General features: G+C 41.5%; 1 protein-coding gene across 1 annotated transcript in view; it reads right to left on the bottom strand.

Annotated features, from left to right (window-relative positions):
- PTPRG (protein tyrosine phosphatase receptor type G) overlaps positions 1-22,143 on the bottom strand; it is a 427,945-nt gene that overhangs the window by 184,046 nt on the left and 221,756 nt on the right. The window contains exons 3-4 of the mRNA XM_080382926.1: positions 9,237-9,416; positions 3,424-3,572 (exon numbers count right to left, since the gene is read on the bottom strand). Of these exons, the coding sequence (XP_080239052.1) occupies positions 3,424-3,572; positions 9,237-9,416 (329 nt within the window). The remainder of the gene's footprint in view (positions 1-3,423; positions 3,573-9,236; positions 9,417-22,143) is intronic.

Below are 22,143 nucleotides of genomic sequence, written 5' to 3'. Positions count from 1 at the left end.
GTAATTATAGTGGAGAAGAACAATAACAAAATACAAAGGAGTCAGCAATTCATTAAAATTTGGAGAATGCAATGTTAAAACCTTTTCTTAAAGAAAAAAGGAGAGAGACTTTTTCTAAACTGGCACAGAGCCCATGCCCTCATTAGGATTTGCACTCCACTCACACAGACACACTAATGGTATCACTTTACTCTTTAGCACCACAGCACTAGTGCCTGGCCTCACCCAGATGATGGTGCTAAAAAGGCAAGAAGGAGGGGGGAAAAGAAACTTCAGGCCCATGCTGACCAGGCCTGGTATCAAACTGGAATCTTACTGTGGATGAAAGTTTGAGGCATGTGGGCATCTCTGCTCATGAATGTTACTGCAAAGACAGCCAAGCTCATAAAGGCTTCTTAAGGCTCAAGTATCACCAAGGAAAATCTAATCAATAAATAAGCAATCAGGACCACATAATGAAAGAACACCATTATGTATGTCCATGGTTTGAAAAGGAATCACAATACGCTACATATGCATAAAAGTAGTGCAAGATAATATGCCTTTGATCCAACGTGCCTTTAAAGCAGGAAACAAAAGGATGTTCTCATATATCTTACCAAGTAATTTAACATATAAATCACAAAAAAATATGATCCAGATGGGCTTCAGTGAAGGAAACCAATTAACGTAGACAGCCTTACCATCTGACACTTTAGTTGTAATAATAAAAACGAAACAACATGGTCAAACAATAATGCTCTGTATTATATCTGACGTTTGTAATTAGTTTCTGCATCCTCTTCAAGAAAAAAAGACTATCAGCAAGCACTTTGTTTCCCAGAGGAAAAAACATCTAAACTTCATGCGCTCAGAGCATAGCCTATGGATGAAGCTGATCTATCTGCATTCCCTTGGGATGTGCTTTGGAACTAATGGGTTTTGCATAGTCCACATCTGGTTGCACAATTAGATTCAGAAAATGTTTCCTTTCAGCTGCATCGCCACTGTAACTGCTGCAGACCTGGAATACCAATACCTACATGCTCCTTAAAAGCTTTACCTATGTCCATGGGCTCAGAATAACCAGAATGATTTGGGCTTTGCTTTCTGTAGGATAGGATTTTGGTTTTTTCCTTTCCACAGCCTTCCTAGAAATGCCAGTTCTCAAATGAAGTACTGTATTTCTGGCACAGACCTCCCAGCATCAGGCAATTAGGGTTGCATCAGACAGTTGCAAGCTGAACTACAATTAGCATTACAAATTAAAAGCTCCACCATGAATACATGTACAGTTACTGTTTGAGACATCTAATCCCAACTATGAGGATTGTTGTTGCATGTGTCGGCAAGAAGGACTCAGTGTCATCACCTTAGACTATTCAAAATCCACCCATGAAAATCCTTTTTAGCACATGTTTGGAATGAAATTTGGAGTTCTTGTGTAGGAGGGTAGATAGCATCACAATGGGAAAAGGCTCAGTTTGAAAAGTGTTCTTCCTTTACAAAATAGTAAAGGAAGGGCAGTAGGAATTCTGCTAATGCCATTGTACCCAGGAAAGCCAGAGAACAGAGGTTTGTGTCATTGCAAGGAATACAAATAACTTGGAAAATTACATTTTTATTATTAGGATTAACACTGAACCCATGTGATGCAGCAATTTATTTTGCACAGCATTAATAAAAAACTGACCTAAATTGTGAAAGGCAGTCTCTCTTCCCCACACACCCCCATTCTTCAATTTTAAAGTAGAAAAAAATAGTATTCCAAGAATACTAAATTCTTGGAATACTAAAAAAAAAATAAAGAAAATGAAGAATATTTAAACCAAAGGAAAATTATTTCTTAGGAATTTCCTTTTTTCCAAAGTAAAATAGCTTCCATTCATCAAGTCAGCATCAAATAGACCTGGCATCATAAGAAAGGGTTTGTGAAGTGGAAATACTATTTCTGACACAAACAAGAAGGCCCAGGCTCCTTTACCAGCTCCACTCCCTGAAATTTCAAAAGGGGAGTTGACTGATTCCATAGATTTCCTGAGTGCTCCTTCTGCCACCCAGAAATAAGTTTACACATACCAGTATTGCCAACTGAGACAGACAGGGCAGCAGGACAACGCCTGGGCCTTTCTCTATGCGTTCAGGAGTGGCTCCTCATGAGAAATCACAGCTACCTCAAGCCAGAAGCTGTTGCAGCAGCTCATTAAAAAGGTGATAAAAAAATCTGTGCCTCTCAGAACATCCACCATGCAGGTTCTGAATTGGGAGACAACAAATGGCTTCTAATTCTCATGGGATGGGGCAGCTGGAGCAAGAAGCTGGAGGTTTTGGTCATACAGCAGAACCTATTACAATGTCCCTTTGATCTTTGGAAGTCCCTTTCCACCTCCTGAAAACTGTGACGTGGCTAAAGCCACATGGGACGAATTACGGCAAGCTGGAGGCTAAATCAAATTCTTGCAAGACCCAGCTCACAAGCCAGCCATTTCTGCCCACACATGAGCCTTATGGGCAAGCGCAGCTCCCCACGACCCGTCACATCCACATGCCAGGCTCTGAAAGTGCTTATCTGCCTACCAACAGGCAAAGGTAATCCCAGATAACATCTGTTTTATCTCACCATGCAAAACCTTGACTATAGAGTAGAAAGTATCAACAAACTCTATTGACACAGAAAACACTGCACTGACGACAGAGCGACCTAGGACTATTAGCCACCAGCCAAGAACCAACTGCTCCTCTACAGCAGTAGGAGTCCACGGCGCTAGGGCCCTGCCTGCCACCTGAAGGCACATCCTTGTGGCCAGCTGCAGCCCGTGGCCCAGTGCCGTGAACGTGGCCGCGTTATGCAGGGTGCTGGCTCCTGCTGCGGCACGGCACTGTGTGATAGCTGGGCGGCTGTCAGAGCAGGGCTGGCCCCGGCCCAGCAAACGCACGGCTGTTTGCACAGATCCATGTAGACGCCCTGTTAGTACAAGGCAAGGGACCACGGCTGACTACAGGCAGGGAGAAGGCCATACGTGTGCAAGGAAGCAATACCAATGAAAAACAGTGGTTTCAGCACAACGGCTTCCAAACCGCTGCTATTTGTTTGTAAGCATCATGGGAAAGAAAAGATTTGGAGGACAACGAGGTCACTTTGCGGATATTTGCAAGGAGATCCTCCCACACATGGAAAGCTTATGGGAGAAACAAGAAAAGTGGCTGTTTGCAACTTAACCCATGGGACACGAGAGCTGGCAACACTAGCAAAGCAGAGCTCAGAGCTGACATTGCAAAAGCACATAAGAGATGATAGATGGAGTACTGCAAGGGCCGGAAGGGCCTTGAGAGTGATATGTTCACTGAAGGAAACATTGCCCTATTTCACAGTCGTCTCAAACTACAGCAATACATTCTGATTTTATTTTTTTCGACAACATAAGCGCATGTCTTTCCACTCACCTCAACAGGGAACCTCTTGCCATTGATGCTGTGCTCAGAGCCAGCTGATCCGTTGCTTTGACCCCAGTGAAACTCCACTTTCTCTGCCTTGAATCTGCCCGGCAACCCGGCACCACTGACAAAATAATCATCCTTCAGCAGGATAGCAACTGCACACACAGAACAACGAGAAACACATTCTTAGCACAGTTTTTCTGAAGCATTTACACTTTTTGCTCATTACATTAGAATACTTCTAATGTAAGTAAAATGTCGTGTCATCTTTTTCCACTTTACAGGGATTGGTTTACAAAAAAAGTCTACAAGTAATACTGGCTAATTATGGAAGTGATTATGAATTTACATAGACTACAGAAAATCCTGAAGTCCAAATTTCTCAAGGACTTTTTGTCCTCCTTATTGAACTTTGATTGAAATTTAAACAGCAAACTCCATCAAAACCTGTTTATCGTGGTTCCAGAGAGTAACAGCTGACCTTGTTCCTTGGCCTCACAAACCACTGAAGGTCAGTAGCTCACAAGTTAGGTAAAGAATGGATCCTGTGGCTGTTGGATTTCCTCTGTTTTGTTAGGGGCAGGGGGAGACATCCTTGTGCCCTGTCACACCTCCACTGCTGCACATGGTGGGTACCTTCCTTACCCTCCCTGCTCCTCCTTTCTGTAAAATGGGGAAAGTGACAATAATGTTTTTGAGACTCACTCATGAGATGTCCTCCATAAGAACTGGGTTTTATTACAGTCACTCTGACAGTATTATTATGTGATTCAATAAGGATCAGAAGGATCTCCTTTGTATTTTTATTTCCAAAAGCCTTTGTATTTTATGTAACAACAAAAGCTGCAGGTCCAAACAAGAGCGCAAAATCATATGGTGGAAGCTGGTACATGTTACAGGGGAGGTCCATGGTCCAACCCAGAACTGAATCCAGCTTTCAAAAAATTTCCTGTTTGCTGCTCAAACTAAAAGATCACCTGCCTTTCTAGCATCTTCCATTTTCAATATGCATGATCCCTAAAAATTACTACCCTACAAAATCCTTTCTTCTCATCCCTTACAAAACTGTTGCTTAAAAACAGAACTAAAATTAGGATTTTGTTCTTGTAAAAGCCATTGCAGACCACTGTTTGCTGTGCCCAGAATCCTGTGATTAAAGTTTTTGTGTTGGTTTTCTGATTTTTTTTTTAAATGGGAATAGCATAACCCAGAAGGATTTCTCTGTGTTCTCAAGCCAACTGTGTCATCACAATGGGAACATTAATATAAATCCAATTTATTATGTAAGAGGGAGGATTTTGTTCACTGCTGAAAAAACAAAAAAAGCTATTTGTGAAAGAAAAGTTATTCCTCTGTTCATGAATCAGTGGCAGGCTTCGCTGCGGACTACGCTTTCTGCTGCACCAGGGCTGCCCCCCCCCATGAGCCCAGAGAGCTGGCTACAGCAGCCTCGTCTCAGGCTCAACTGTACAATTCAGACACGTCTCAACTTTAAATTGTTTATGTTAAAATCATCTAAATGTTAAATTGTTTGAGATGTTCAGATGTTTCTAAATTGTGCTACTTATATCATGGGACTATTTTCTTCCACGATTTCTGGTTCGTTCAGCACTCCCTCTGCATCAAAGTGTTTGTGTAGGAAGATGGGGGGTGCAGGACTGGCTGTAGGATATTGCCTGTGTCAGCCAGGGTACAACTGGTGGTCACCATCTTCTTACACCAAATCTGTGAAACACGAGGCGCTGAAAGCACCATCGCTCTCTTTCTCCCTTAAAAAATTCTCAGTGAGCTCAGCAGTACTTTAAATACTGAAAATCTCACTCAATTGGTTAAAAATTCCATAGATAAAATTGTAGGAGATGAGGAATACAGGAAAGCAGATTCGTGTACATCTGTTAAGAACCTCTGTGGGGATTCAGTTGCATCTAATAAATATTTGATAGTTCCTAAATCATTTATGGCTCTGTCAGGGGTCATTTTACTTGTTTTAGATGAATAATTAAAAGGATAATTAGGAGGATGTACAATCTGAAATGTTCATCTAATTGTTCATTTTACAGTATTTCTTACACTGCTGAGCTGTACGACACGTGTTCCCATCACCTTCCTATCTTAAGCAGCATCCCCTTATTGCCAGCGATGTGGTGGCTTCCCTCCCATCCATGTGATCTCTACTATTCAGGACTACAGTAACCAAACATCACCTTACTGGGCTTTGAGAGCCGCTGCCTTTATCCAATGAGTTCTGCAGAGTGCACAGCAAGGAATCAAACCCCGAGGCCTGCTAATTTAAAGTACTATATAACTGAGATTATCAAACCAAAGGATGTGGTGCACAACCACCAGGATCACAATTGTGTGATGCCATTTGCAGGATCAGGGCTGGAGCTGTATGCCCATCACCCTCATGAGAGCAAAAATAAACCTGGATACAAAGCAGCTCTTCGCCTGTCTTAGCAGAGTGGCTCTGATGGTCAGGACAAGCCAGAGTGACGCACATCATGTAGGAAAAGTACTTAACAAAAACACACCTCTGGCAGAAATTTTAGCAGGTTTTTCTCAGCGGAAGGCATTTCAGAAGTTCTCAGTGACATAAAAAGTGGTAAAGTGGTAATGTCTGTGTAATGCTGGTGAGGGTACTGCTCCCACCAGCACTCTTCCCACAGGGAAGGTCAGGCTTGCAGAAGCCTCATCAGCCTCAGGCCTGGTTGACACCAGCTAACAATTATGAGGTGTCACAGATGAAAACAAATAATGCAAATGTAACTATGAAATGTGCTTATACACTCCGAATGATCTTTACCACTAGGGGACCAGCTACTATGGTGATGAAATCGAACCCACATTAGTGCCTCTGTCAGTGTAATAATGCACAAAAGCATTTCCATCGAGACAGAGGCTTAACAAATCCATTTCCATTTTCTGAATGAAACACTGTTTTCTGTACACTGTCTGCCCTTTACCTGATGTGGTGGAGGAGTGGGAACAAGCAAAAGCACAACACATCTAAAAAGCCATAATCTCTTTATCTTTAACATTTCAAAGCATAAAAATAAATAATTGTTCTATCCGGGGTGGGGGGTGGGGGGGTGGGGAGGGGAAAGAAAAAAGAAAAAGAATTACTAACTCCAATAGTAATAACCCAAGTAACACATTTCCTGCCAGTTGATGAGTGTCAAGGTTAAGGGCCTTTGGCTTTCCCTTGGACCCCTGTCTCTATTAACCAGTCATTAATTGCTGAGAAATGCCCTCTACATCCGTCACCATTGCTTAAACAGATATTTAGTTTACTGTCTCTGTCAGTCTGCAATACGAAGGTCTCATGTGGCCATCTGCTCCACGACTCTGCTGCCAAAATGCATCACGATTCATGGCACAGCCTGCCTCTACGTTCTACCCACAAGCCAAAACATCCTACTTGGTTTGCTCCTCTACCACTTACCCCCTAAAAAAAATAATCTCAGACAAGTTTCTTCAAAAGGCCAGAAAACCCAAGAAAAGGAATGGGACTTGATAAAATAAGGGAGGAGTTAAAAGCTCAGCAGAAGAAATCAGGGATGACAGCAAGGCAAAAAGAGTCTTCACGTTACCAGTAAAAGGCCGTAAGTTACCAAGAAAACTGACAGTTACTGTTGCTCTGTGAAGCAATAACTTGTCAGCAAAAATCCATACCCCAGTGGGTGAAGAAATCAAATATAGCAGCAGTGCTAAAATCACCCAGCAGAGAAGACTGAAGATACAGCTTTCACTGCCAACTGCATGGAGACTGGAAAATCTGCTGGCACGTTTTGGTTCAACAGAACAAGGTTCTGGCTTGTATCCGAAACAGTGTGGCCAGCAGGGCCAGGGCAGTGATCATCCCCTGAACTGGGCGCTGGTGCGGCCGCACCTCGGACCCTGGGTTCAGGTTTGGGCCCCTCACTCCCAGACAGACACTGAGGGGCTGGAGCGTGTCCAGAGCCGGGCAGGGGCTGGGGAAGGGGCTGGGGCACAGGTCTGATGAGGAGCAGCTGAGGGAGCTGGGGTGGTTCAGCCTGGAGAAAAGGAGGCTCAGGGGGGACCTTATCGCTCTCTACAACTGCCTGAAAGGAGGCTGGGCTGGGGTCGGTCTCTCCTCCCAGGTAACAAGCGGTAGGACAAGAGAAAACAGCCTCAAGTTGCACCAGGGGAGGTTTAGATTGGATGTCAGGAAAAAAAAGGGTTATCAAGCACCGGCACAGGCTGCCAAGGGAGGTGGTGGGGTCACCATCCCTGGAGGTATTTAAAAGACCTGTAGTTGTGGCACTCAGGGACACGGGTTAGTGGTGGGCTTGGCAGCGCTGGGTTAACAGCTGGACTTGAGGATCTTAAAGGCCTTTTTCAACCTAAACAATTCAGTGATTCTAACATGGTTTCCTATTGTATGTGCAACAATATGTTCCTATTACACATACAGTACAGCATTAGCATCTCTCTTAGAACAGCACCATCACTTTTCCGTGGTATTTCTAATTACATTTATTACTGGTTAGTATAAACACCCCTCTGTGACTAAAAGGGCTGGGTGCATAGCATGAATAGATTATTTAAACACCAAATTTCCATAGCATTCAACCTTGCTTGAACCTCATGTTGCTACAAAGGGCAACAAAATCAGGATTTCAAAGCAAACAGAAGCATTTCTTAGTGAAGCTGGAAAAACTCCCAGTATTGTACCAAAAACCCAAGCTATGCTTGGTGGTAGTTTATGTTAACTGGATTTGCTTTGCAGCGAAGGAAAACAGGATCACAGCCTGTCACTCCATTTCATCTCAGGGGCAGTAACTCTCAACTCCCCCTAAGATCCTGAATTTCTGGAACTGGATCTGAAGCGCTTGCTGAACTCCAGGTTGCAGCTCGGATCCAAAGTTCCCTGGAAGCAATGGGTGTATCTGAGGCTGTGCTGCGTGCACAGCTGTGTGGCAAACTCCCAGAGCAGGTACATGCCCCAGGTTTTGCTAGCAGACCTCTGACTAGGGACACATTACATAAAGCACCATAGAGATGTATGTAGAATGTTAATAAAGATAAAAATATACTTCCAATAAGTAAAATTGAATTAATTAGTGGTTTAATCCAATTCCCTAAAAATATTTGACCTTGTCAAATGAAGAGGGTGCCCTTATAATTTCAGCTTTTTACATTTTTAGAATTAAAGAGTCATCAAATGCATGCGGCTTTGCATATAAATCAACCTTGACCTTTCGGTGAACTGTTTTGGTAAAAATAAGCAGTACTCTGTTCTTTTCTCTGAAAGCCAGAACAGACAGAGCAGAAGAGGATTCAGTTCAGTGAAGAACACAGTGCTATAATAATCATATCAGAAACACATTAATAAGCCCCCACTACTCTGAGCAGTTATTGCTCTTTCTTCTCTAAAACCTTCCAATTTCTAAGACTTCCTCTTTCCTTCCCCCTGAGCCTCGCATCTCAGCATTCTTTTGGATTTGATGTTACAGCCTCCGAAAGCTGATAATTCAAGGTTACACCTTGAAACTCTTATATAGCCTTTTATTCTGAGGAACAACTGACTACCAAGAGAATTATTTTATACTGAGAACCTTAAAAAAAAAATCCCTTAAAAAAAACCTCTTAAAATCAATCTGCAGAACTAGCTTTGCACAGAATGCAGAGGCAGACATAGGTGGCTGCTGCTGGAAAATTGTATTTAAAAAAAAATAAAGAAAAAAAGAAAAGCAGCAAAACCCAAACAACAGAACAATGAAAAAGGAGGATGGAACATGGCTTGAATTTTTAATTGACTGCAGGCAGGCTATGAAGACAAATGAAAAAGAACATACCCGTTTTTCCTGTGTTTTTCATCCAAGTCTTGTTTGAAGATTCATTGTCAAAACCATCAAGTTGCAGTTCTTGATACTCATCTCCAACATGAGCCTGATGGTCTATGATGTCTATGGGAGACTGGTGAGACCCTCCACACTTCTCGCTGGAAGTAACCCAGTGCTCGGGACCATAGGTACCTGTTAAAAAATACCAACGCCAATTAACGTTCCAGTGGCTCAATAGCTCTGGATTACTCTTAAGTAAGAGGACGAAGCACTTAAACTCCTCAGGTAACTCCACTGCAGTCACACTTCCCGTGTTTGAAAGAGGTTAAGACTTGTAAACTTAGGAGGAGTTTGGAATCCATTAGCTTTGTACAGTACTCCAGCTTTGCCTCTAGCAGTAACGAACAATGGCCTTTTTTTTTTTTTTAATTACTATTCCATAAAACTATCTGCAATTCCCAAGTTCCCCTCATGCATATGATGTCAATTAGCATAGCGTTACAGAAACTTTATCCTAAACCCTCAGCCTTATTATATTACTATATGGTTTACCTTTTCACATGAGACAAATAATGTAACAGCTCCCCATTAACCCACATCTGTGCAATACTCTGCTTAGATAATATGATCTTTATTAATGATCTCACTTCTTTTGGAGGTTTTGAGGACAGAAAAGATAAAAAGAAAGAATTAAGCAAAATGAATACTGGTAAATTTGAAGAAAAAAATGAAAGAAAAAAATTTACTCTGGATGAAGTAAAGAGGACAATGACCTGTCTGGAAAACACCATAACTTTCTTTTGCTGCTGTTCTTACATGATTTTTCTGTTTCCCTTATTACCACAGTCTGTTCTCACCTGACATAAACTACTCTCTCAAAACAAGTCAAGTCAAATATTAACAGTAAATGAGAAGCTCCAAGGACTGATGGGCAGAGTCTACCATACTTGGCTGTACCTGAGCACATCAGAGCCATCTGTATTACACGGCATCTAGCCAAAAGCAGACACAGAGCCAAATACTGTCACCTCTCCTCCTCTCCACACCTCTGCTCTCTTTTTTATTTTAAAAAGTTACAGGGAGTAGGTTTAAGTTCTGGAAATCAATATAAACTTCTGTATTTTGTGAGCCCATTGCTAGCCACCATTCAAGGTCCATAAGAGAAAGTCATCCTACAGCTACAAAGAGAAATGACACCAGCAGCCTCTGTCCCCAGCCCGTCAGTGTTCTCATAGGCTCAGCATAATGCTTTAAAGTGCTTTTTAGTAGTTTAAGATACTGTTATTACAGCTGTCCAGCCAACTCATAAGGCAGAGGAGGAGTGCACCCTGCTCCTGTTCCAGAGCTTTCACCAGCTCCAAATTATTTTTTGGTGTATTTATGAGTCTTAAACCCCTAAATTGTTTAACTAAATTTCATTACAGGATTGCACCAGCACTGCTGCTGGGAGAAGAAAAGCAGCAGTATCTTATGGTGTGGTGGTGGAGCTGCAAGAGGTAGTATCACAAACCACCACTAAATCTGCCAGAGGGTGTCTACCACAGCCCCAACTCACCGTACCCATTCTGTGGGGTTCTCCAGCATGAACAGTCAATAAAAATAATACATTAAAAAAAAGAGGTTTCAGGCAAGGACCTTGTCATTCCCACTGTATACCAGCTCTAGATGCACTCTGAAACAGGGACCTTCAGCAGCACATACAGGAGCATCTCCAGTGAATTTCAAATTTTTCTTATGACCTCCCTCTCCAATTCTTAAATTGTGTTAACAGGGACTAAGAGATTATTCTCCTATGAGTGCAAACAGTGGTTTAAGCTCCTGAAATAACAGCACAGAGTTCTTGTAAAGCGCTTCTCGCTCATGGTTCTTGGAGTGCTTTACAGCAGGGATCAGCAACATTATTCTCATGTAAAGACAGGGAAATTGATGGCCTGAGGAGGGAAGCAACTTGCCCAAGCTCATATACCAAAACCAAGTTACAACCCACAGCTGAACTCTGCTCTCCCGGGACCCCTGATGTCATACCTGTATCGTACCACTGAACTACATAGTCAGCATGTCTGTTCAATGGGCAAACAGCAGTAAATGATGCCCAAATATGCATATATTACTCTTCCATCTCAGAAGCATATGTAAATTCAATTAGTGCCACCCAAACCCAGCAGTTGTGAAGGCCAGCTTCTTTGGCCCCTGGGTTTTAATCTGTCTAGTTGCAATATGCATTCTTCCTATCTTCCTGTGGGCTAATGCAAGACACTTAATCAATAGCAAGACTTTGTGCTATAGTCATCACACACAAACACTGTAAGGTAACCAAAACAACAAGAAAGTGTTTTACTTTCAACTACATTTAGGCAAATTACAACATCCTTTAAAAATAATTTACACATCTGCACAGGTTAAAAATCAGTTACGTTTATCTCATGGCTCAACTTGCATTGTCAGCAAAATCCACTTCCAGTTAATTTCCCAAGGAGAACAGAATTATTAAAAACCTGTGTTACACTCAAACACAGATATTTTTCCTGCATCAGGATGCTCTTAGTAATTGGTTTGCAGTAAATTAATTGGCAATTCAGATTTACTTTTCATATAACCTTGCGTTTACTCCATGAAATTTGGGAATTTGCTTTAAAATGTTTAGTACTACACATAATCATCAAACCTGCCAGCTCTAATTTTTTGGCTTTGTTATAAACATGGGGCAAGCTTTTCAAAAGCACTCTGCTCACAGAGGCTATCGCAGTAGTTTCAGCTGTGTATTCAAAAGAAGCTGTGCACTCAAATTTTTCTTTAAATATTTTGGTGTCAATGGGGAGATATTTGTGGGGCTTTTTTTTGAGTAGGCAGATTTAATTTAACAGGGACTGTATGGCTCCTTCCATGCATATTGTCACAAAGACTTGTTTGGGTTTTTTTTTTAAGTATAGCCAACTCAATCAATTAGCAGTGAAAACTGTCTTGTCAAAATGTATAAAATAAGCCATAAAGGTGAACAAACAAACAAACCAACCACCATGTTGAATTAGAACCTCAAGTCACTTAGTTACCTGGACTGACTCTTGTGGAAATGTAGTTCTTCACAGACCTTTAAAGGCTTGTATAGCTTTGTATCATTAAAAAAAAACACATTAAGTCTGCTTTTTTAAAAATTAAACTTGTTTGGATTAATTTAATAGCAATGCATCTCTTTCCATAAATCCAGTAGCTTCACTTGCTCCTAAAACTATAATTTACAAAAGAAAGCCTAGCAGTATCTGCTCTCTTCGTGTGATAGTATTAGTTTTCATGCATAAAATGTTTCTGTAATGGTGCTGAATTATTAAAGAAAAATCTAATGCAATGAAACTCACTCAGCAATTCAAAACCCCAACTTAGTGCTGGTGCTGTGACTCCAAGTCCTGACATCCCAAATTACAGTCATAAGGGTAAGCTCTGATTTAGAAGTTCAAGACCTGCTAGTTAAAATCAGCACAGGATTTTATAAATGGCTAGGTTTTCCATTAATTTCTTTCAGAAGTTTTTGATATGCAAATTATTACATGCAATATGACCTACACCATTATGGCAGCAATTCTAGACAGAAATAGAGGCCATGACCCCAACATTGCCATTCCCAGCGGCGCAGGACTGGAGCCATCCCACCTTTAACAATTAGCGTGAAAAGGCAGGCTAGGGGGCCAAGAAGAAAAATTTTGAGTTTGAGACCAAAGTAAATAAATTATATCCCCTAACCAGAAAAAAATAAGCTAAATGATCTATAAAATGTAATCAAGAATAGTGCAGTGGGATTAATTTATTCACTGGTAGCCATCAGAAGGTTTAGGCGTAACTGCCTGCTTTTTTCCATGGACATTCAAGTGCAGTTTTAATTGAAACTGATCTTCCACTACTGATTTCAAATTAATTCTTCTTCCAAGTGTTCTCATGCTCCAGACATCCTTGCCTTGCAAAAAAACCCTATATCATTAGAGGAGGAAATAGAACACTTTTTCTAAGCTTGCAGGTATTGATTACCTATTCCTTCCATCAAAGCACAATTGCCATTCTGCACTGTATAAATCTCTTCAGTGTTAGACACTTTATAAAGTACTGAGAATTATATCATTAATCATTTGCAGTTACACCTGTCTTGCTTTATTGAATTCTTTGTTTTTTAGAACTTTAAATAAATGCTTTTAAATAAAAACATGACACTAAATAAAGACTCTGTTTCACTTAAACCTGGTAAAAAAAAAATCCCTTCATTCTGTGTGTGACATTTACCCATCTGAAACAGAATAACTTACAGCTATTTGTATTTCATTTTTCCAACAGTAAGCATCATGGCTTTAATCAAATAAAATTTGGAACAAATTTGAATTGCCCTTGTAAGGGCTGACAAATAATTTGGTTTTCAAAAACCCAAACAAGTTAAGAGCCCTCACCTGTGTTAATAAATACTACACATTTCCACTGAGATGGTAGAGCAACCAGCAAGCAAAGGTAAACATCAGACAGCCCCGTCCTGGAGCTGGAGCATTTGATGCAAAAGCAGCACTGAAACAGAATGGACTGGTAACACTTGGCATCTTCAGATATTGAAGTCTGTGTCCTCCCTTGGGGAAATCATGTGCTTGGGTCCAACAACTAAGTACACACACTGGGGAAGGAGGGCTGCACTCACCCCCTGGTCAGCCAAATGAAGAGCAGCGACATAAGCTGGCAACTGGAACATGCCTGAGCTATGGGATGGGGCTGGGGGCTAAGGCAAGCAGTGAGGAAAGGGAATTTGGCTACAGTGACCCCCGCGTATTGCAGAGAGGAGGCCACCCCCTGTCAGCTGCCGCAGGGTGTTTTCTCACTCGGTCCCACCACACAGACCTAAACGACACTTGCTGGTACAAAGGACAGAGCGTCTATCCAGCGCAGCCCCAGTAACTCCAGGTCCCCTGAAACCCTGCCCCGCATCCACTTGTGGCTCAGGGAGCTGCAGGGTCCATGGATCTCCCAGGGCTGGCAACCCCCTGAGCTCATTTTGGATTGCAGCAAGGTCTCTGGAGACTTGGCCCTATCCCCACTGAAATCAGGGGCAAAAGGGCTGCTGGCTTCCAAGGTGTGAGAGCAGAGCTGGGGTCAGGAACCTCAGCAACACTGCAGCTTCTCACATGTGAAGTTTCAAACAACATGTAACACCAGATATGTTATCACTCATCCTCATCTGAAATTACTTGATGCTTCCTAGATGAATTCTGCATTCTTTTCTCATGCAAAAATCTTTCTGTCAATGACTGCAATTTCTTTAATAGTTTTTTAATACACAGGCTGCTCTTTAAATAGAATCCAAGATTACTTTTTTCTTCTTTTTACTGTACAGCCAAAACAATGAGCAGTCTTCCATTAATGAAAAACCATTAAAATAATGTATTCTGCCAAAATCTAATTAAAACTTGTACAAAAACTTCCACTTCAAAAAAATTCCAATATATTTTTCCTCCACAATCTTTTGTTTAAAACATCTCGTATTAAAACCACTGGCATTTCCTTGATTTTAAATAATTTTCCAAGTAATGGATCAGCTACTCCGGTATGTACTGGTGTCTAACACACATGCCTTTACACAACATCCAAATATAGTTTAACAGACACTAGCAAATTTTGAGTAATGTGATTCTGATCATTTGTTTACAAGTTAGTAAAAAGGGAGAAATGTCAACACTTGGGGTTTTTTTGATTTCACTTGTTTTCAACATTTTCACAAAAATCTGACTTTAAATCCCAGGCCTGGCATGCAAAGAACTAGTTTGAGGAGTTTAATTTTGGAGTTTATTATTTGTTCTTACTGGGTTTTTAACAAAATTATCTTAGACAACTCTTTGCATTTGATGCCTCTTAACCTTTCCCTTTTTGAATGAAAATGGTAGCAAGGGTTGCAAAGCAACCAAAACCCCGCACTTCTGCAAATGAAGCAAATTAGCTTTATCACTTCATGGGGACATCCTATCCCATCATCTGTCATTATGTGTAAGGCAGGTATTTACAGAGCCATAAGAAAAACGGCACTGCAGAAAGGCTTATATCCCTGACCCCTTTTCCAGCTCTACTTCGTCTTCACCACCCCACATGCAGACGGCTCTTGCTGCTCGCTTGCACGTCCAAGTTATCTCTAGCATCTACCACAGGTTGCCTTCCTGCCTTACGGACAAGGAACAGAAAGGATTCAAGTGCTTAAAAGCTAAATCTCACTTGAAAGTCAATGGGGACAATCTCTGACACAGCATTTTCAAAAGTGTCTCGCTATTTTGGATGTGTGACAGTACCGTGCCATTTAGTGCAAGTGGGTACAAAAGGGAAAATTCCAGGCTTCTCTTATGGCAAAATCCAACCAGTTATTAAGGATGGATGGAAGGACACAGCGTATCTTCTTCACACAAAAATCTCTCAAACTTTGCTTGCACAGCTCTGGGTGGGTAGCTTAAAGACTTAAAGGACCACAGCAGGTAAGAAATCACAAGTTTTAAAGGCTTTGGATAAATAGGGATGCTTTCCTTCGCACGGACCGGCAGCTATGATCTGCCCAACCACCTCAGCATTTAGCTGAGCAACACTGAAGATGTGAATCTCTGCCTCCAAATCTCAAGAAACACTGTAAAGAAATGCCACCACCAGTAACAAAACTGGTTCCTTTTTTCACACTGAGAAAAAACAAGGAAGTGGTGCCCTTTCTCAGCTACAAAGCAATGCACTTCAATAGCAGGCTGAATTTTCAAACAGGAAAAAATAATTTAAGACAATCAAATATCAGTGAAATTCACTATGGAACCAAATGCATTTTAAAATCCTTCAGAAATCTCAGCCTGGGTCTTCTCTCTGTTATCTTGGACAAAAAAAAATAGGAACTGTTACTTGATGCTATAAACCAAGACCACCATCACTTTTTGCCGTTTAAAAGCAACCGTATCAGTAAGTCCAGGAAGGCACCAGAGAAGATGCTTACACCATGTGAGTTATGACAGGAGGCAGGGCATGTACTGCAGATCTGGACTGGTTGAAAAATCAGCCTCCCTTCACCCTCTCCTCTCACCTCCAGTTCCCTCCCAGGAAGAAGAAATCAAGTGAACCCCATAGGGTGAAGCCTAAAGACCGCATTTAGATACAAGGCAGAAAAGGATAATTTGAATGACGTTATCTCTTGCTGAGTCATTTACCATGAGGCTGCAAGGGTAAAGGTATAAAAATCCCTGAAAGCCCTGATTAAAAAAAAAAAAAAAATAAAATAAAAAAAAATCGGTGGCATCTTCCAGAGGTCTTCCCATTGCAGAGAAAGCAATCAGGCTGTTGAATCATATTAGGGAGAAAAGTTGCTGAAATTATATTGTCCTGCTCTAAAATGATGGCATACCAAAATCAAAGAGATGGAGAAGGACAGCCTGTAGTTAGAGTTCACAGTGCTGTTTGAACAAAGATTTCAGGATTTCCTACCCAGAGGGAAAAGGGCTTTTCATTTTATTATTCTCTGTCACCACTCTGTTTAACATGAGACATTCATGCTTGCAGAAAATTCCAATTACTGCTTGAAAATTGAGACCGAATACCACGAGCAAGATCCTGAAAAGCTTGCTGAGACCTGAACAGGTCTAAGAATCATCCAGTATGCAAGCTCAGTATGGAAATGAGCGTACAAGGCATAAGAGTTGTAAACAGCCAAGAACAGTTTTTTTGAGAACTGAAAGAAAGACATTTTCCCCAAGAACAATCTCTGATAAGGGATATCTTAACCGGCAGTTGTTGGAACAAACACAAATACAGGAAGACAGAACAAAAAGGGTTTGGATTTAGATAAACTTTGAGCAACTGCTAGCAGCAACATCAGAAGCACCAACTCCTTTCTGCAGCGATGCCACCACACCTACAGAAATGTCCAGCCAAGGGGCTGGAAAAGCAAAGCTGATCTTCAAAACTGATTTTGTCAGTGATACTGCCTCACTGACAGAATCCGGCAGATGCAAAGAAAGGCTTTAAATCACGCTCCTAAATATGAACTATCCCATAATGTCTGTAGCTTTTAAACCTGAAGACAGAGTGAGGTGCATGTTCTCCTTAAATTTTCATATCCACAGATGCTACGATTATTGCTGGATTCTTTAATTAAACCTTACAATCTTTATCTTTGGCAAAAATTTTAATGTATATGTTTGCAAAACCTTTGTAATCTGTAGTACATGTGTGAACATCTGTATTACACAGTCACAAACACAGTGCTTTTTTACTATATATCTCCACACACACATATGCATAGTTTCTACATCCTAATTTTGTTCCTCAAAAAAGTATGGTGCTGCCATGAATCTTGTATGAAGCTCCCACTGTACCCATCAACCTGCCAGTGGCACAAATGTATGATAAATATCCAACATCAGGAAACACCAGGACCTTAAGACAAATGTTGCAGGAAGCTCACAATAAAGTGGAGTAAGTGTAATTACTAAAACAAGCTTTTTCCATAAACATTTCAAGTTTTAGCATTTGTGAGCTGAATAATTTACCACCACACGGAAGTGAAAATGGTACTAAGTTTAGCTATGCTGGCAAAATAGTCTGGGGTTTTTTACAGGGTGTCTCACACAATAAACTCTTGATAGACACGACTAATGAGCTGTTGAGTTTTGTAACTCTAATAGTTCAAAAATATTTATATTGAGCACAGAGCACAACAATATCAAATAAATTATCATGAAGAACACACTGAGTGGGAGGATAAATTGTCGTATAGAAGGTGCCTGCTGGTGGCAAGTGAGTGAGACCATATACATCTCCATCCTCTGTTTTTTATATTTTTCTGCATTTTTAATAAATATATCTGACATCTCACACCATTCATTTCATAACTGTCTGAGGCCTTTTAAAAACTGCTCACCCCTGAGCTGCATATAATAAACGAGGTGATAACTTACAATATAAGGAGAAAACAGGAGATTAATTTATACGGACATTGTAAATTAACTTTCTTCTATTCCTGTACTAGTTGAGTAAAGTTCCATGAAGGCTAGGGACAGACATAAAAATAGATTTTTTCCTAAATATAATTTTAAAAAAGTATAAATCCTAATGGAAATTACTGAATGACGATGTATTATGAATCAATGCAGTAGCTCAATGACAGCGCTTTGCATTGCTGGGAGGAAGACATATTTCAGTAATGGGTGCCTCAGACAGGGCACGGGTGGCTCGGACAGGTCATGTCCAGGACAACTTTCTCTGCAGAAGGGTGTCTCTCTCTCACTGTCCTTTTTTCCTTTACAGGGCAATAGCTGTATAACAATGGACTTTGACAGCAGAAACACTTATATTGCTGTAGTGCCTAAATACAGGAAAAGGAAGAGGGGCTCCATTCTTCCACGTCCAGAGCAGCAAACAGCTCCTGCCTCGAAAAACTTACAACCAAACAACGTTAAGACAGAGCTGCAAGCAATCCAACATGAAGCACCTCAAATTTGAGCGCGTGCAGCCCTCCTGGGCTAACCTACCCTATTCTGTAACAGTGTGCTCTTCTACAAAGCCGTCCCCCTGAGCCAGACAACCCACTAGCACACCAGAAAGGCAACTGACCTTCCCATGGGACAGATGAGAAAAGAAATGCCAATTCTTCCAAAGAGCAAAGATAAAAGAAGAAATGAGTCTGGTGTTTCAAGGAAGTAAACAGATGAAGGAGCACAAGCACGTATAATGCTGGTGTAAACTGTGATTCCATCTGAGCTACTCCAAGAACAAAGCACAGTGTGAATAAATCCCTGAGAAAATATAACAGAAGAAACTGGGCAGGAAACTTTCCCGCCCAAGAGTTATGAGATGCAGATGGAGGCCTGAGGGGGGTCTTCAAGAAGGCTGTTGAAAGAAAAGGAAGGAAGAGTATCTGAATTTTGCTTGGTACTAATTTCAACATCCCTTGCCAACACCCAGAGCAGGCAAAAGTGAGGGGGCCAAGCAGACAGCTTGCTGCTCGGTGCCTGTGACCTTACCACCAGAGTGCAGGTGATGGCCCCTGTAGGACCCATCCCATGCTGAACCCAGGCAGCAGCCTGAGAGCAGCTGTTGAGCTGAAACTGGTAGAGACATCTCCATCTGCAGGAGGAGTGGGGCAAGAGGAAAACCTGCAAGAACATGTGTGGTGGGCTAAGGAACCTTTTTATGGGACCATTTTGTCTTTAAACCAGAGATCTTGGCTTGTTTGAGGGCTCCCATGCTGCTGAACCTGCCTAGCAGCTCAGAGATGAATGCTGAATGACAGTGACAGTAATAAGCCGTGACATTTAAGTCAGGAAATCTCAAATTCCCATCTTGCTTCTCTGTCTCCTTCCTACCACCAGGAGCTACACGCTCCATTTCACTCTCTTCCTTTATAAAAAAAGGAGAAGTTCACCTGTCTCATCAGAGTATCTGCAAGGATTGCTCACAACTTGAGGAAAGCTGCAGAAATAAAAAGCGCAGTAACTGCAAGACTCAGCTGTCCCACTATGGACCTCAGGGCCAGGCTGCCTGCAAACAAATTTAGGAAAAACACGGTTCCAATTATTTCTCAAAGCACCACAGACTTGAATCCTACTACTTCTCACATGTACCCTTAATAGCCTTGATCTCACCAAAAAAAACTGCTAACGTAAATGATGCCTCACTGTAACTTAATTATCTCCAATTTAGGTGGGTACGAGAACAGAAAGTACCTTTTCTTGATTCCCATCTGTTCCTCGTAACTAACTAAAGGAGCCTTCCCTAGAGCTCTGTCTGAAAGCCAGCATAAAAAAAAAAAGGAGGAGGAAAGAAAGGAAAAAATTGTATATTTTTATTGAATTTTTGCAGGATGCAGGTTAATAAAACACCCACAGAGAGCACAGAGCAATATAGAAAGGGAATAAAGGGAGGGAGGGCTGATATCAATAAAGCCTATCCAGAGGCACTGGTGGGAGTGAAAGTACTCGCGATTTCAAAAGAAACCTTCCACAAAAATGATTTTCACTTGTTGCTTTGGATCAGGTTTAGAATTTACAAAAACCAGAAGTGTCCTAAGCAGACTAAAATTTAAAATCAGGAAGATAAAATTACCTGATGCTGAAACACATCACCTTCTGCCTTCCAGTACCCCTTCGTGATCCTAATCTGACCAGAAGACAGCCACCATACTAGGCCCGTACTGTTTAATTATATTAACAACACTGCAGTCCCCTAAATCACTCATTAAACCTTGACAAACACTGGCTTTGCTATGATATTTCCTTTTTAGGTGAAAATCAACTTTTGTCCAACTAAGTTCTTAATGACATCCCTGTTACAGCAGCTTTCTCAATCCAGCTGTCACTTTCACTAATATGCACCAGTAAAATAGCTCCCAGGAGAGTTTCTGGGAGATTGCCAGCTTTTACTTAACGACACGTTGTGAACCCTGGCCTCAACTTCCATTAACATTCAGTCTATGTTTCTAGCATTAATTTAAGAGCATCAGGAGCAGGAATAAATAGGAAGACAATAAGCAACCATAGCATCCACTGTGAGGTACCCTAGCAGACAGCACTGCTTCTGTAGCTGCCAGAGAACACTTACAACTGTTCTTCTCATTTTTGTTCTATATTTCTTATTTCCAGTATGTTCCACTAAATGGCTTAAACTATTCAAAACCAGGTTTAGTTTTCTAATTAGGGAAGTCCAGAGTTTAAAAAAAAACCAACCAACCAAAACCACAAAAAAAGCCCAAACCCAACAAATCCCAACAAACCAAAGTCTTGAAAAGTACCTAATGTTCCTAAGGTGTATCTTATTCCATCACATCTCTCCTGCCTGGATGAGTTTTAGGCAGAAGTGTGTTAGTGCTGGAGGAGAGCACTGGCAGCAGCCCCCCTTCCCACCCCACTGTCCCTTGGCTCTGCAGTCTTGCCTGGCCAGGACAGGCAAAGCCTCTGCACGCAAACAGCTGAGCAGCTGCTGCGGGGAAAAACCAGCTGCTGCAGAGAGCTGGCAGCACACTGACTGCTGTGACGGATGGAGCTGGGGTGAGCGTTGGAGATTCACTCCCACAGTACCAGTGGTGCACAGTCAAACACTGATTTAAAAAAAAAAAAAAAGAAAAAAGAAAAAAAGAAAAAAAAAGAAAAAAAGGCTGGGATAAATGTTCTTTCCTCCAACACTGAATGAACATTTCATTTAGGGACATTCACCCCAGAGTGCAGCTTGCAGGCTTTGGGCCACAGCTTATCACTGGGATTGATTTTCCCCAGGGCAAGGTAAGAGCATCACCTGTCCCTTCACCTCCCTGTCTGCAGTTCACACAGCTGCCTGCTCCCTCCGATGGAAGCGTCTTCTTGCACTGCCGCCGAGGATGCTCGGGAGCGAGGCAGATGCTTTTGCACAGCGCTCCCCGCCCCTCTTGTCCCGGTGTGAGAAAGGCAGCAGCCAGCTTTGAACGCGCTTCCCTGTGCTGTTTAGTCACAGCAGTGTTTGGACAGCCCACAGTGACATATACCATAAAATGGAATCTGGAGTATAGCAGTTAACTGTGAAATCTCTAAGATATTGGATTTATATGGTGTCTGCAGAGCACATTAGAAGATCATCATCATCTTTTCAAGACAGTCATAATTATTCAGGTTGTTATTCTATCTCACCGGTGCTTTTGAAAAACTACTTAATATTAGCAAACCCTCACTAAAAACAATGTTTTGGTTGAGGGACTAATCTTCGTATCGGTACACAGCCGTACCTGGTCTTATCTACATTACCAATTCCCTGCTGATTGAGCGGATTCATTAACAACACAATCTCTGGTGACTGAAATGAAGTCTCATTCTTCGTATCACTGGTGCCTTGCTGTTTGCTTTTCCTTCACAGTATGCACACAAGTAATTAACTTACTATGCTCCGCTAGCTCCTGACACGTTACTTGGCATAGAAA

The sequence above is a fragment of the Falco punctatus genome (assembly GCF_963210335.1).
Source record: "Falco punctatus genome assembly, chromosome: 4".
NCBI classification, from domain to species: Eukaryota; Metazoa; Chordata; class Aves; order Falconiformes; family Falconidae; genus Falco; species Falco punctatus.
This window is presented reverse-complemented; position numbering and strand designations above follow the sequence as displayed.